The 15,377-nt window shown below is 42.5% G+C and overlaps 1 protein-coding gene across 5 annotated transcripts in view; it reads right to left on the bottom strand.

Moving 5' to 3' along the window:
• Positions 1-15,377, bottom strand: part of OSBPL3 (oxysterol binding protein like 3) — a 191,738-nt gene that overhangs the window by 27,327 nt on the left and 149,034 nt on the right. For all 5 annotated transcript variants that reach the window (XM_032286967.1, XM_032286969.1, XM_032286968.1 and 2 more), the window contains 2 exons: positions 11,140-11,390; positions 6,890-7,027 (listed from right to left, as the gene is read on the bottom strand). In XM_032286967.1, coding sequence (XP_032142858.1) covers positions 6,890-7,027; positions 11,140-11,390 — 389 coding nt within the window. The remainder of the gene's footprint in view (positions 1-6,889; positions 7,028-11,139; positions 11,391-15,377) is intronic.

The raw sequence follows: 15,377 nt of genomic DNA, 5'->3' as shown, positions 1-15,377 counted from the left end.
CAGGATTTTGGTTGAGTCTGTATTCTTCTTACATCTCAACTCAGCCAAAAAGAGCAGTAGATGCACTTGTCTGAACTGACCCAGCCCTGGAAGAGATGCTGTATGTTAACCTGTTGAATAAACCCAATTTAGACTTTTTTTTTTTTGTATTCTTCCCTATCACTTCCTCTCCCATCAAAAAAGAGCAATTCTTGATTAGTAAGGATGCCCAAGCATTCTAAAAATTAGTACACATGGTTTTTATTATGCAAGGATTTATATAATAACACATGTATCTATTTTTATTTCTACAAGTCCCAATACAGTTCCCCTGGCAGTTAAGAATTCTGGTATTTTACAATTCATTTATATATTTGAGGCCTTGCTTTACCTTGACCTAATCATTTATAATTTATGCTTTGAATGCACTTTATATAAGGGGTCAAGGGAGAAGCAGATAGGGAAAGGATGTATTTTCAGTATTTGTGTAGTTTGTAAGTCTTTTTTTTTTTTTTTCAGATTTAGAAAAGTAGCCCTTAAATACATACGTTCCACCCTGCAACTGCTCCAAGGCATAACTATCTACTCCTCCCAGGTCCTGACTTCCCTGCAGCAACATAGGGCAATAGTGGAAGAGAGGGCAGGTGGCAGTGAAGAAGTCATCCAGAGAGGGGACCAAGTGGCCATTCTTTCCAGTCACTCATCAAGCACTTACTGATTGCCTCCAATGTGTCAAGCACTCTCCTAGTCAGGGATAAAATGATAAGCTGAAGAAACAAAAATTCTTACCCTGATGGAGTTTCTATTTTAGTACAGAAGTGGGTAAGACAAATGACACATAAGAAGCACATAATTTGTCAGCAGCAATGTGTGTTAAGGAAAAAAAAGCAGGGCATGAGGATGTAGGGACGGTGGGTAGGAGTGCTAGTCAGGCAGGGTGACAGGGGCAGGACTCTAATAATGGAAACCTGTGGGGCTAAGAGAAGTTCTGAAGTTAACCATGCAGGTAACTGAGACAAGCACGTCCCAGGCAGAGGACATAGCAAAGGTCAATGGCTGGAAAATGCTTGGTATGAAGCAGGAGAAGCAAGGCCAGCGTGGCAGAGATGAGTGAGGGGATGGGGAAAGTAGATTTCGAGGGCTCTGTGGGCCATGGCCAGGACTGTGGATTTTATTCCAAGTGACTTGGGAAGTTGGTGGAGGGTTTAGAGCAGCTGCTGCTTCTGTTTTAAGCAGTTACTCTGGCTCCTGGATGAGGAATTTAGTGGCGCTGGAAGCAGGAGGCCAGTAGTGAGTCCTACTGCAACAATCCCAATCACTGATTTTAGTGGCCTGAGCTAGATGACCAGCACCAAATGGGAGAGAGAGTGAAAATGGCCAGCTGAGGAAGGAAGGCTTCTGATGGGAGACCCCAGGATTTGCTAATGAGAGGATGTGAATTATGAGAGAAAGAGCTAGTAAGGATGATGCCAAGAAATCTGGCCTGATTTTGGGGAGAATGCAGATGCCAATTATTTTCTCTTCTCCTATGTTCAGAGTGAATCATCTCATAAATACATGGTTTCTTGCTAAAAAAATAAAAAAACAAAAACACATCAAGTGCTGACTTGACCTAGAAATGACTGGGATTATTACAGGAGGACTCGCTACTGGTCTCCTGTTTCCAGAGTCAGAACTGTAGAAAACCCCAAAGCAATGGTTTAGTTGTCTCACATTTTATTTACTGCTGGTTTTATTTGAATGGCTTGAATTTACCTTTTGATAGTGTCTTTAAGATGCTATTTACTTATTTAATCAGCAATAAATAACTGCTTACTAGTAAACATAAGGACTATTCAGAGAGGTGACATGAGTGTGCAAGGAGGAAGTGATGGGTGTGGCATGTATAAGTCTGTCTAAGAATGTATGTACTCAGACTCCTCCAGTAACAAACAGAAAAGGAAGAAGGGCTGAGCCTATAGAGAAGAGGAAAATGTCTTCATTTAAATCTCTTACATTTTAGTAACTTTTAATAACTGCACTCAGCTTTCCTGACACTCTCAAGAATATGCAGGGGGGTGGGTAAACGGTTAAAATGACTTGAACAATGATCTGGACAACTGAAGTTTCATGTAATTAGGAAAAGCTACTTTTAGACCATAGCTTAATTGCATATCCTTTCAGCACCAAACCTTTCCCAAAGGTATGAAAAAAGGAACAGAGCCAACCAAAATGAGTTTTCTGATCCATCTATTCCCTTGATTCAGCTCAAAACCAGTGTGTTAGCTCTGCCAGGCAGCAGGAGGGCGCAGCAAGCAGGTAATCACCTGTCAGAGGATACTCAGTCTCTGACCAGTAAGGAAAGAAGGGAGGTCCTTTCTCTCTGAATTCCTCCTTTTGTGGGTTCATTTAGAAAGCCAAGGCTGAATCAGATTTTTCGGCACAAAGGAAACCTCTGAGAAGGTGGAGTAGCTAGAGGGTCAGAACCTTGGTAAGGAATGTCTATGATTCACTCCTGATAGTTCCTCTTTCCAAAGGCCACACCCCAGCCTACCATGGGAGCTGAGAACAAAGTTCTCTGTGAGTCTGGAGAGATTTTGCATGGTGAGAATGAACAGCATACACAAAGGGCTGCTTTCACGTCCACCGCAGACTCCAGTAGCTCTGAGTCCATGCAAGAGATCCCACAAAGGGTGAGGGAAAAAGGATTCAGGGAACGAAACAGAGGGGCTGGGTTCTAGCATTTGCTGGGGGACACTGAGAAGCTTGGCTCCTCTAGGCCTCCGTTTCCTCACCTGGAACTGATTCCTGCCTCACCTTCCACAGAGGGATTGTTTTGGAGATCAGGCAAGATCATGAATGCCCAGAGCACTCCACAAACCTAATACTTGTTATAAGAAAAATTTTTAACAAGAAATGCTTTCTCTGGTTTCTGACCACGTGAGTCATTTCGATGTTGTGGTTTGGGGGTTTTTAGACAAGAAACAATACAGACAGGCAAGCTTCGATGGAGTCGAGCTCTCAAGCAGCAATGACTTCCACTTGCCTGGCCACTCACTACCTCGAACATCCACACACCCAGCAAATCCACAAGGCAACAAAATCATGGGGCTTGACGGACAGAGACAGCCATCACTTTCCAAATCAGACTGTTGTCTAGAAAACTCACAAGAAAAGCCAGGTTGTTCCTTGCCAGGTCCTTAAACTTAGAGATATAATTTCTATCAACATCCTCCTTAGAAAAAAAATTCCACCCAAAAATATTACTTCGGGGGTCTTGCTCAGTTTGTTATATTAGTCATTCAGAAACCTGTACTCACTGCAGAGAGGCACAGAAAACAAACCTCTAAGCCATGAGAGCTTAAGTATATCACCGACACATAATGGACAAGGGCAGAGTCATGCTGTCTTCATCAAGGTAGACGGTCTCCTGGGCTGGAAGCAGAAAGAGCCATACTAGGTACCAGAGGGAAATAGAACATATGCTCTGGCACTCTCTTCAGATGTGTTAAATTAGAATAGATAAGGTGGGGAAGGGCAAAAGAGGGGCATTATATTGATAGACTCCTGCTGGCCAGGGAAAGGAAGGCCCTGGCATGACACCCCTCCCACTCCTAGGGCAGAAGGCTGCTTGGCATACTGAATCACACAGTTGCATCTTCACCCTGTTCACTCACTTAGGATTCTCATTTGGCTTCCGGGTAATCTGCCTATGAGAAAATCATACCTAGTCACACTGCACAATGCTTTCTGATCCCCATAGTACGTCTATTTTTCACAGTCAATGCATATAGTAGCATTCTAGTTTATACATCAGTCTCTTGTAAGCTTAGTTATTGTGAATCTATTCCTGAGAGACTCAATCCATTCTTATTTAATAGGTATATTAAAATAACCAACTATCTGCATCCATCAGGCTAAATTACAGACAGGACTGGTGGTGTGACCATGGTGAAGCCAGGGGTGAGAACTCCTGGCTGCCTGATAGTTATTTTCTGTCAGAGACTCACTGGCAACCTCAAGTCCCCTTCAAATCACTTGTTCTGGAAGAGGAGATATAGCATATCTTATTTGAACATAAGAAAGTATATATTATAACGGACACATGCCTTTCCAGTTTTCTCTCATCAAAGTCATTCCTGAGGCTCCTCTCTGCCTTGTCAACAATCCTCTTACTATTCTTTTTCTTCTTTTTTGAAACAGAGTCTTGCTCTGTTGCCCTGCCTTGAGTTCAGTGGTATGATCTCAGCACACCGCAACCTCTGCCTCCTGAGTTCAAGTGATTCTCCTGCCTCAGCCTCCTGAGTATATAAGCACTGGGATTGTAGGCACACAACACCACACCTGACTAACTTTTTCTATTCTTAGTAGAGACGGGGTTTTACCATGTTGGTCAGGCTTGTCTTGAACTCTTGACCTCAAGTGATTCACCTACCTTGGCCTCCCAAACTCTTACTATTCTTAACACTTTATATTAAAAGGCATTGTAGGCCAAGCATGGTAGCTCAATCCTGTAATCCCAGCACTTTGGGACGCCAAGGCTGGGGGATCACCTGAGGTCAGGAGTTCGAGACCAGCCTGGCCAACGTGGTAAAACCCCATCCAACTCTATTAAAAATACAAAACTTACTGGGTGTGGTGGTACAAGTCTGTAGTCCCAGCTCCTCAGGAGGCTGAGACAGGAGGATCACTTGAATCTGGGAGGCAGAGATTACAGTAAGCCAAGATCATGCCACTGCACTCCAGCCTGGGTGACAGAGTGAGACTCTGTCTCAAAAAAACAAACAGAAAGCCACTGTAGAAGTTCCCACTAAATAATTAGAGCAGTAGCCATTTGCTGAATATTTCCATCAACATGTTATTTTGTTTAAGCCTTACTACAACCTACTAGTCAAGAATTATCATTCCTAATTTATAGATTAATAAAAAAAAGCAAGGGAGGCTCAGAAAGTTGAAGGAGGTTAAATAAGGTCACATGTGGAGCAAATTGTGGAGTCAAGATTGGAAGCAGGCAGGTCTGCACATCCTACACCCAGCGCGTCCTAAACTACTAACAATAACCAGTTCTCTTTCTTGCTTATTTCATGGAACTAAATGCTAAGTTATGTAACCCTCTTTCTGTCTTTGTGCATATGTGCCCAGGAGCTCTGATTTCTTCCCTTGTGCCACCATGGGAAATACACAAAACAAACCTTGAATTTGGCCCTGTCCCACCAGGGCTCAGAAGACTGAAGCTCAACTTTACACAGCTCACGTTACTATTCTTTTCTTACAGCTATTCATCCTGTCCCGATTGTCTGCTGTAGTTTGGGGCTATTTTTGGCCTTTATTTTTTCACGAGAGTGCATATGATACCATGGAAACCAAAATATATTTTCATTTATTCTCATTCTATTTTAGGTTCAGTATTTAAATAACCCAGATGAATTTTGAATCAGACAGATTATCGTATCCTCTTCAACTACTGATTTAACCCCCTACCTCCCCAGCAGCAACCCGTGTTTAATTTCTTGTTTTAGTTTCTAACCAGCAAGCTACTGACAGTGTGCTTTGGGTTACTGTACATTCAATTTCCTTTGGGTTCCAGAGAACACTGCTTATCATTTACAGTGAAGATAAGCACTATCATCATGTTTCTCAGCCAACCCACGCTTCCCTTCCTTTCCCTGTAGTGCAAATCCATTGATAAAGAGAGCAGCAAGATAAAAGAATATTTTAGCAATCCACCCCCCTTTCACCTCAGTTCTCTAAGAACCGGGGGTTGAGAAGCGTATAGAAGCAATGATGTTTAATGTCCCTAGGCTGACATTTAAGGATATACAGAGAGTGAACATGTTTGATTGCTACTTTAACAAGGTGGGAGAAGGGTTTATTTTATTTTTTAAATTTGTTATAATTTTAATAAAATTTCTTTCTGCCTATCTTAGTAAGAGGTTTTTTTTTTTTTAATTTCAATATGTATACATTCTATTTTAAGTAAATAATTCCCCACTGACAAGTATTTCAGATGTTCCCAACACCCCACCATTACAAGCTCTGCTGGCATGCAGCAGTAACGACAGCAAACGCTCATATAACCTGTCTCTTCATGTCTCAGATGCTGCTCCAAGTGCTTTGCAGACAGTGTCTCAATGAATCACCACAAAACCATATAAGGTACATACAACTGTCATCATCTCCACTCTCAAGAGGAAACTAAAGTACAGAGAAGCTCTGTAATTTGTCCGAGGTGATAAAGCGAGTAAGAGGTGGAGCTGAGATAGGATGGAACCTAGGCTGTCTGATAGGCCTGAGTATGCCTCTATGCTACTTCCGTGGCAAGAGACTGATGGAGCCTTAGGCTGCATGAGTACAGGGCTGCACATCCATTACATGAGGGTAGGGACTCCTGTCCGGACCCCTCACCCCCACCCTACTGCAGTATCCTAGCACCTGGAACAGCAGCAGGCACATGGTAGACATTCTAGAAATAATGTATTGATGTGAATACATAAATACGTGAAAGAATGATACCTCTCAAATCAAAGTTGGGAATAACACATTTACCTAGTGCTATCCATTCTGCTGGGGGCATTTTGCTCTGGAATGCTGATGTCAGTGTGTTAGGGAGCCACGCGTTAAATCTCTAAATTGAAGTTTGGGCCAATGTTTGTCCCTTCAAAATTCCTTTTGCTAACGATTTTAAAGAGAAAGGACACTGGCAATGCATGTAGCCAAGCAAGTGTGCAGAATTACTGGTACCTTTAAGCCCCTAGGTGGTGGCTTGGCTTCGGAGGAAGGGAAATCGATCCTTCCCTTCATGTTTAAAAGCACTGTAATTATCTCAGTTGCTTTGAAGCCAGTAAAAGGTGGAAAATAAATATTTCAGAAGCACATTTAATAGGAGACATAAGCAACCCCTCCCAACAAACAAAAAAAGGTGTACGTCTACCTGTTCTGAAAAAAACTGGAAGCCCTTGTCCTCCCGAATACATTCGTACGTTTCTCCCAGAACCGGATTAAATGGCTTGCTCCCAGCTCGGTAGTAGCTAGACGCATACGCTGATATGGCAAAGGCTGCCACATACACCTAAGTACAAGAAGGAAAGAGCTTTGTCATTTCTGTGTCACCAAGAGCTTTATTGTCCACAAAGAACTAAACAAAATAAAACCTCTATGATTTTCTTTCACAAAGCCAAAGGTTTGTCTTTGCTTATTTAAAAATAGGTTTAAAATTATAGGTTTAAATAATGTTTGTTTGGGCCACAAAACAAATTAACCCAATGTTTTAAAGCTGTCCATTTATCTTAATGCCTAAAAGTTGGGAGATGTTATCAAGATGGTGACATTTCCAAAATGGAATACACCGTTTTTGGAACCTGTTAAGCTGAGTCCTGTACTTTTAAGCCTGACATTATCTGAGGATCCTGATACGGTGCTGAGGCTTTAAGGGTGGAGTGGGAAAGAGTATTAAAAAAGGAGTATTAAAAAATCCCTCCCAAACTCAGGAATAAGCATCATAAATTTAACCATTCAAAATGTCGTATGATAGAAACCAAAACATTCATTTTGACCACAGAAAATCTGTGAGTCATTTCTAAGCCTGGGAAACCTGCCACAGGATACAGTGACTTTAAAGTTCTGCTTTTCTGGGAAGAAAAATGAAACATTAAAAAATAATAATAAAAATAGAGGAAGGAAGAAAAACTTTATATGAACACAAAGTGAGCAAACTCTCTGGGGGCCCTCCCTGTGAGGTCTTGGCGTCTTTAGCAGCTCACCGTCAGGGCACCAAAGAGGCACATTACCTTCTTTGTCTTTTTTTCCATGTGTGTGAAAACAGTTAAGCCTAAGCAGTGATGGCAAATTTTCCTTTCTAATATCGGGTAGTAACAATCTCAAGATTTCTTCCCAGAACATTTTATGCAGTTTCTTATACTGAGGATGAGATGAGTACCCTTCATAAACGCTCACTAATCACATAACCTTCCTTTTTAACCTTCTGCTAAATTTCTGGTGTTGCCTGTAACAGGGCCCACCTCACCACCTCACACTGTAGAATACAGGCTGGGTGCAGGGGCTCACGCCTGTAACCCCAGCACTTTGGGAGACCAAGGCAGGCAGATTGCTTGAGCCCAGGAGTTCAAGGCCAGCCAGGACAATATGGTGAAACCTCTTCTCCACAAAAAAATACAAAAAACATAGGTGGGTGTGGTGGCACATGCTTGTGGTCACAACTACGTGGGAAGTGGTAAGTGAGAGGACTGACTGAGCCCGGGAGGTCGAGGCTGCAGTGAGCCATGATTGCGCCACTGCACTCCAGCCTGGGTGACAGAGCAAGACCCTGTTTCAAAAAAAGAGGAAGAAGAAGAAGAAGAAAGAAGAAGAAGAAGAAGAAAGAAGAAAGAGGAAGAAAGAAGAAGAAGAAGAGGAGGAGGAGGAGGAAGGAGGAGGAGGAGGAAGAAGAAAGAGGAAGAAAGAAGAAAGAAGAAGAAGAAGTAGAAGAAGAAGGAGGAAGAAGAAAGAGGAAGAAAGAAGAAAGAAGAAGAAAGAAGGAAGAAGAAGAATAAGAAGGAGGAAGAAGAAAGAGGAAGAAAGAAGGAAGAAGAAGGAAGAAGAAAGAAGAAGAAAGAAGAAGAAGAAATAATAATCAACTGCAACACTCAAGTCAGTCCTACTTGTGACTGTGTTCTTGAAACCTGCATGTCTGTTCCTCTCCCTGCTTCCCTATGTTGGTGACCTGTGAAACAGTACAGCCACACTGTGTATGGAACACTGAATCAACCCTGAATCACCTTCACCATGTAAAATATAACACAACCAATGAAAGAACCCAGTGCTATTCATGATACTGTGGGGAAGACAGAGTGAGGGAGAGGCAGAAGGAAGCACTGTCCCTGTGGGTTGGTGGCATGAGGGGGAGTCCAGGCAGGCGTATAAGGAGGCCTGCGGGACAGTAAACAAAACCCATGAGACAAGACTCCTGCTTAGTGGTTATGCTGGGGATGAGAAGCCTCTCCTCAAACCTCTGCTCAAGGTCAATTACCACAATCAATCAGCTGAATATCCTAAGGGTCTCTAAATTGCCACAGCAAGAAACATCTTTAAGAAACTTTCATCCTCAAAGCCAATCATTTCCTTTAAAGAAAAGAGCTACCCACAAAAGCTGACTTTTATAACACTTGCCTTAGAAGCTATTTTTTTTCTTTTTTGAGACAGTCTTGATCTGTTGGCAGGCCGGTGTGCAGTGGCACAATCTTGGCTCACTGCAACCTCCACCTCCCAGGTTCAAGTGATTCTCCTGCCTCAGTCTTCCCAGTAGCTGGGACTACAGGCACGCGCCACCACGCCCAGCTAATTTTTGTATTTTTAGTAGAGATGGGGTTTCAACATGTTGGCCAGGATAGTCTTGATCTCTTGATTCACCTGTCTTGGCCTCCCAAAGTGCTGGGATTATAGGTATGAGCCACCGTACTCTGCCAACACTTGCCTTAAAAGCTATTTCTAGAAGCTTTGCCTTCCTTTTATTCAGCAAAAATTATCTGGGGAAAAATAACAAAGAAGAGTTTAAAAAATACAGGCCGGGCGCGGTGGCTCACGCCTGTAATCCCTGCACTTTGGGAGGCCGAGGCGGGTGGATCACGAGGTCAAGGGATCGAGACTATCCTGGTCAACATGGTGAAACCCCGTCTCTACTAAAAATACAAAAAAATTAGCTGGGCATGGTGGCGCGTGCCTGTAATCCCAGTTACTCAGGAGGCTGAGGCAGAAGAATTGCCTGAACCCAGGAGGAGGACGTTGTGGTGAGCCGAGATCGCACCATTGCACTCCAGCCTGGGTAACAAGAGCGAAACTCTGTCTCAAAAAAAAAAAAAAAAAAAAAAAAAAATAGCCTGTTTTTGTTTCCTACCCTGATTATCAGTAACAAGAAAGAAAATCTCTTGTGCCAGGTACGATGACTCATGCCTATAACCTCAGCACTTTGGGAGGCCAGTGCAGGAGGGTTGCTTGAGCCCAGGAGTTTGATGCTGCCATGGGGTAGGACTGCACCACTGTACTCCAGCCCGGGCAACAAAGACCCTGACTCAAAAAAAGAGAAAGTCTCTTTGATAGGGGAGGGCCCGGAGACTGGGCAGAATGACAATGGATATCCCTCTCAGCCAACAGTTAAGATTTCCCCTTAATCTTAAAATCACGGAAGTAATGATGTTTTAATGAGCACTAAAATTGCAGAATGCTTAAAATGTAGAAAAGAATAGCATCCTCTATCAATGGGGGTATTAGCATGGCTAGGTCTGTGAAGCCAAGGGGGCATTCCAATTCCAATGTAGCCAGCTGGCAAATGTCCAGGAGAGAGACTCTGCATTTGGTGGACACTAATGTCCCAGCATCCCATAGAGACCAGGACCTTACTGCTCTAAGGTCACTGAATATGAGGAAGCAAAAAGAGGTACAGACACCCCAAGTTTAGGAACAAAGTCAGTCACAGTCATAGAGAGGGCTGATCTGCCCAGAGTCTTGCCCTTTGAGTAGCCCCTTCCCAATCTCCCTAGCCATGAGATGGGAAAGATGAGAAACACTTGGAAGCCCTTTTAAAAGCCAGCACACTGTGACTGGCGTTGATGCCAAGTAGAGGAGAGAAGGAGGGTTTTTCTAAGATTTTTTTTAAGTACTCTATAAGAGGGAGAGAGAAAAAAAGACTATTTCTGAAGTGAAAACCTCTTCTTGTGAACTCTATTTTCCAGAAAACTAGGAGCTGATAGGACAATTCCAGAAACAAACAAAAACATTCTCAGGGGAAATTTATCCTGGGTGAGAAAAACAGCTCAAGAAATTAAATTCTGTCCTGCCAGGGTAGTAAAAATAAACACGCAGACAGCCCTAAAGACATGTTTTCCAGCCAGGCACATCAGAACAATCAGGCAGAAGGCTTCTGGAGAAAGAGGAAGCACAAACCCACCGAAGAGAACTACCCCAGGCACCGAGTACCACAGAAGCACCAAACCCTGCCTCCAAATCCTGACAAGGTGACTGGAAACAGGCAGGCGGAGGAAGCCAGACAACTCTGAGGGATGAACCTATCTACGGTGCAATCAAAATGAAACCAGAGCGAACAGGGCTGTCTCTCTGATGGGCCCCGTGACTAGCCTCGTGGCTCAGGGACAGAGGCTGCACAGTGATGCAGGAAGGCTGAGTCCTCACCATCCTTTCCAGGGGGCTGGGAATCTGCGCAGCCTTGTCCAGGAGCTCGCTGTACTCCAGCTCCTCGCAGAGCCTCTGCAGCGTGTTGAGGGGCTCGTTCAGCTCCACAGGCATGGCCACCTTGGACAGGTCCTTCCCAATGTTGTTCCTCAGGATGTTCCACAGGCTGATGTTGCTGCTGCCCGGGCAGGGTGCTGGCAGGCACGTTCTTCTCTGGGACTTTGCTTCTCCACCACTTTCAAGGGCAGGCCCTGAGAGGAAAAGAGGCCTGGTTGTCTCTATAAAGCTTTTCATTTTAGTCTATTATTTTTAATCCATGAATAAAACCTTACCTAGCAAGTACTCTATGTTACTATTAAACTCAGTTGTCCAGAGTATGACTGGAAGTCAGAAAATCAGCAAAAGAATTCTGAGCAATTAAATACCAAAAATTACACACACTAAAACCCATCGACTTTATTCACAGAAAAGACCTCGAGCTGTTTCTCAAAACCTAGTTCCTTGTAGCTCATACATGTTTACAACAAAACTGGAAATTGGATTTCTTTGCCTACAGTTGCTTATTGTTTATAACAACTTATAAACTTTTTTAAAAATCACTTTAAATTTTGGTAAAAACAATTGTGTTGAGTACAGAAAAATTATAAAGGAAATAATGGTCATTTCATTGCTCTACCGCCCCAAAATAGTAGCCATTTATATATTGGGGTATCTTCATTTTGTGTTTTCTCCATCTGGGTTGTTCATACTGTACGCATATTTTATATTCTGCTTGTTCAGCTAACAGAGTATTTTTCCATGTTACTTAAAATTTTTCTAAAACATCAGTTTTTGTTCAATATCACTAATTATTAGAGAAATGCAAATCAAAACCACAATGAGATATCATCTCACACCGGTCAAAATGACAATTATTAAAAAGTCAAAAAATAACATGCTGGTGAGGTTGCAGAGAAAGGCAACACTTATACGCTGCTGGTGGGAATGTAAATTAGCTCAGCCATTGGGGAAAGCAGTTTGGCAAATTCTCAAAGACCTTAAAACAGAGCTGCTATTCAACTCAGCCATCCCGTTATTGACTATAGATCCAAAGGAATATATTTTGTTCTACTGTAAAGACACATGCACATGTATGTTCATCACAGTACTATTCCCAATCACAAAGACATGGAGTCAGTTTAAATGCCTATCCACAGTAGACTAGATCAAGAAAATGTGGTACATATGCACCATGGAATACTGTGCAGGCATAAAAAAGAATGGGATCATATCCTTTGCAGCAACATAGATGGAGCTGGAGGCCGTTTATCCTCAGCAAACTAACACAAGAAGAGAAAACCACAGGGCATGTTCTCACTTATAAAGGGGTATAAACATTGGGTTCACATGAACATAAAAGGGGAATGAAAGACACCAGGGCCTACTGGAATGTGGAGCTAGGTAGAGAGTGAGGATCAAAAACTTACCTATTTGGGTGCTATGCTTATTACCTTGATGATGAAATAATCTGTACAGTAAACTACTGTGACATGCAATTTACCTGTATAACAAACCTGTGCATGTACCCCTGAACCTAAGAGTTTTTAAAAAAATCATTTTTAATGACCATAAAAATATTTTTTGCCTGTATCTTTATTTTCTTAGGATACAGAGAAGTGGGATTACTATGTCAACAACTATGAATGTTGTTACACTTTTGATTCACATGATCGACTGCTTTTCAAAAAGGCAGTCCCAGCTTCCCCATTTATCAGCCACAGATGTGAGCATCCATCTCCTGAGGCCTCTTCGGGCTTGTCATTTTTCATTTTTAATTTCTGTCAAATTATCAGGTGGATAGTACAATCTCCTTGTTTTAGCTTATATTTTAAACATTTCCTGTGCAGTTTGGAGTGCTTTCATGAGTACTTCTTTGCTGAATTGTCTGCCTTCCTATGTGTGTATTAAGACCATACTCTTTTGTTTCTATATTTGTTTTACAGTTTAATCCCCATTTGGCATTTACCTTTAAATTTGGTCCATGGGAGGATTCTGATGAATGAAATACATTTTAGGTATGTCAATCTATCAATCTTTTCCTTCATTTTATGCTCGGAAATTCCTATCCTGCATTGTGCCTGTTTTCAAATGAAATCTCTTACATTTTACCAACATACTTTATTATTTTTATTAAACATATATATATATATGTAACATTTACTTATTATAAAGCCAATCACTGAATAAAGAGGCTGCTCTGATGAACAGAAACATGTGAAAACAGGGTCACACTGTGCGTCACATGTTAATCTAGTCATCCAATTAATTTTTAAATTTGTTTTGCTTTTTTAAAATTAAATTAATTTTTTTTTTTTTGAGACAGAGTCTTGGTCTGTTTCCCATGCTGGAGTACAGTGGCACAATCTCAGCTCACTGCAACCTCCGCCTCAATGGCTCAAGCAATCCTCCTGCCTCAGCCTCCCAAGTAGCTGTGACCACAGATGTACACCACCATGCCCAGCTAACTCTTCTGTGTTTTTGTAGAGATGGTGTTTTACTATGTTGCCAACGCTGATCTAAAACTCCTCAGCTTAAGTGATCAGCCCACCTCCTCCTCCTGAAGTCCTGGGATTACAGGTGTGAGCTACCATGTCCAGCCTGTTTTAGTTGCTTAATACGGGTAAATACAACATAGGTAAATAGCTGCAAATGGCAGTTTTAAAATTAATTAATTATTGAGATAGGGTCTTTCTCAACAGGGTCACTCAGACTGGAGTGCAGTGGTGTGATCATAGCTCACTATAACCTTGAACTCCTGGGCCTAAACAATCCTCCCACCTCAGTCTCCTGAGTAGCTCATACTACAGACATGCTACACCACGCCTGGCTAGTTTTTGTATCTTTTTTTAGAGATAGAGTCTTGCTGTATTGCTCAGGCTAGTCCCAAACTCCTCACCCAAAGCAATCCTTCTGCCTCAGCCTCCAAAAGTGTTGGAGTTATAGGTGTGAGCCACTGCACCTTGCCTGCACTCATTTTTGAAAACAGCTTTTCATGTAGTCTCAAAAAATGTTCAATTACGCTGATTTAAGTTTTGAAAGAGTGCTACTCCATCGCCATCATCACCACCAATACTACTAACAGCTAACACATATCTTGCATTTTACTCTGTGACAGGCAGTCTTCTAAGCATTTTACATGCATTACTCCCACTTATCCTTTGTAACCATCACTTGTGGTAAACAGTATTATTATCCTCATTTCACAGATGAAGAAAATGAGGCACACAGAAGGTAAGTATCTGCTCCTACAACACACAACCACTGAGCAGTAGAGCTGGGGCTAGCCAAGGAAGTCTGGTCCCTTAATCCATATTAGGCCCTAATATGTGCCCCGCAACATTTCTGGGGAGAAATTAATAGGAAACACTCTAAAAACCCCATGTTTACTATAAACTCAAAGAATAATAGTGTATCAAGCCCCTGGTCCTCTCCTGATGCCTAACATAGGCAAAAAGATGATATAAAATATAAACATTACTTCTGTATCCAATCTTTTCAGTCGAGTATTGGTGCTTAGAAATACAATCTCCCTGGCCGGGCGCGGTGGCTCACGCCTGTAATCTCAGCACTTTAGGAGGCCGAGGCGGGTGGATCACGAGGTCAAGAGATCGAGACCATCCTGGTCAACACAGTGAAGCCCCGTTTCTACTAAAACTACAAAAAATTAGCTGGGCATGGTGGCACATGCCTGTAATCCCAGTTACTCAGGAGGCTGAGGCAGGAGAATTGCGTGAACCCAGGAGGCGAAGGTTGTGGTGAGCCGAGATCGCGCCATTGCACTCCAGCCTGGGTAACAAGAGCGAAACTCCGTCTCAAAAAAAAAAAAAAAAGAAATACAATCTCCCCCCACCCCTGGGAATGTGTGCAAAGAACTGGAGGACCTACATTTCTAGTATTCAAATACTGACAAAGAAGAAAGTTGGGTTTTGCCCAGGGCTTATCCAAGAAAGGCAACATAGGCCAGGCACGGTGGCTCATGCCTATGATCTCAGCAATTTTGGAGGCTGAGGCAACAGATCATTTGAGGCCAGGAGTTCAAGATCAGCCTGGCCAACGTGGTGAAACCCTGTTTCTGTAAAAATACAAAAAATTAGCTGGGTATGGTAGTGCATGCCTGTAATCCTAGCTACTCAGGAGGCTGAGGCACAAACCCGGGAAACAGAGGTTGCAGTAAACTGAGATCGCACCACTGCACTCCA

This window comes from Sapajus apella, unplaced genomic scaffold, assembly GCF_009761245.1.
Source record: "Sapajus apella isolate SASKATOON/1434 unplaced genomic scaffold, GSC_monkey_1.0 scaffold19, whole genome shotgun sequence".
NCBI classification, from domain to species: Eukaryota; Metazoa; Chordata; class Mammalia; order Primates; family Cebidae; genus Sapajus; species Sapajus apella.
Note: the sequence above shows the minus strand (reverse complement) of the source record. Positions and strands in the feature narration are given on the sequence as shown.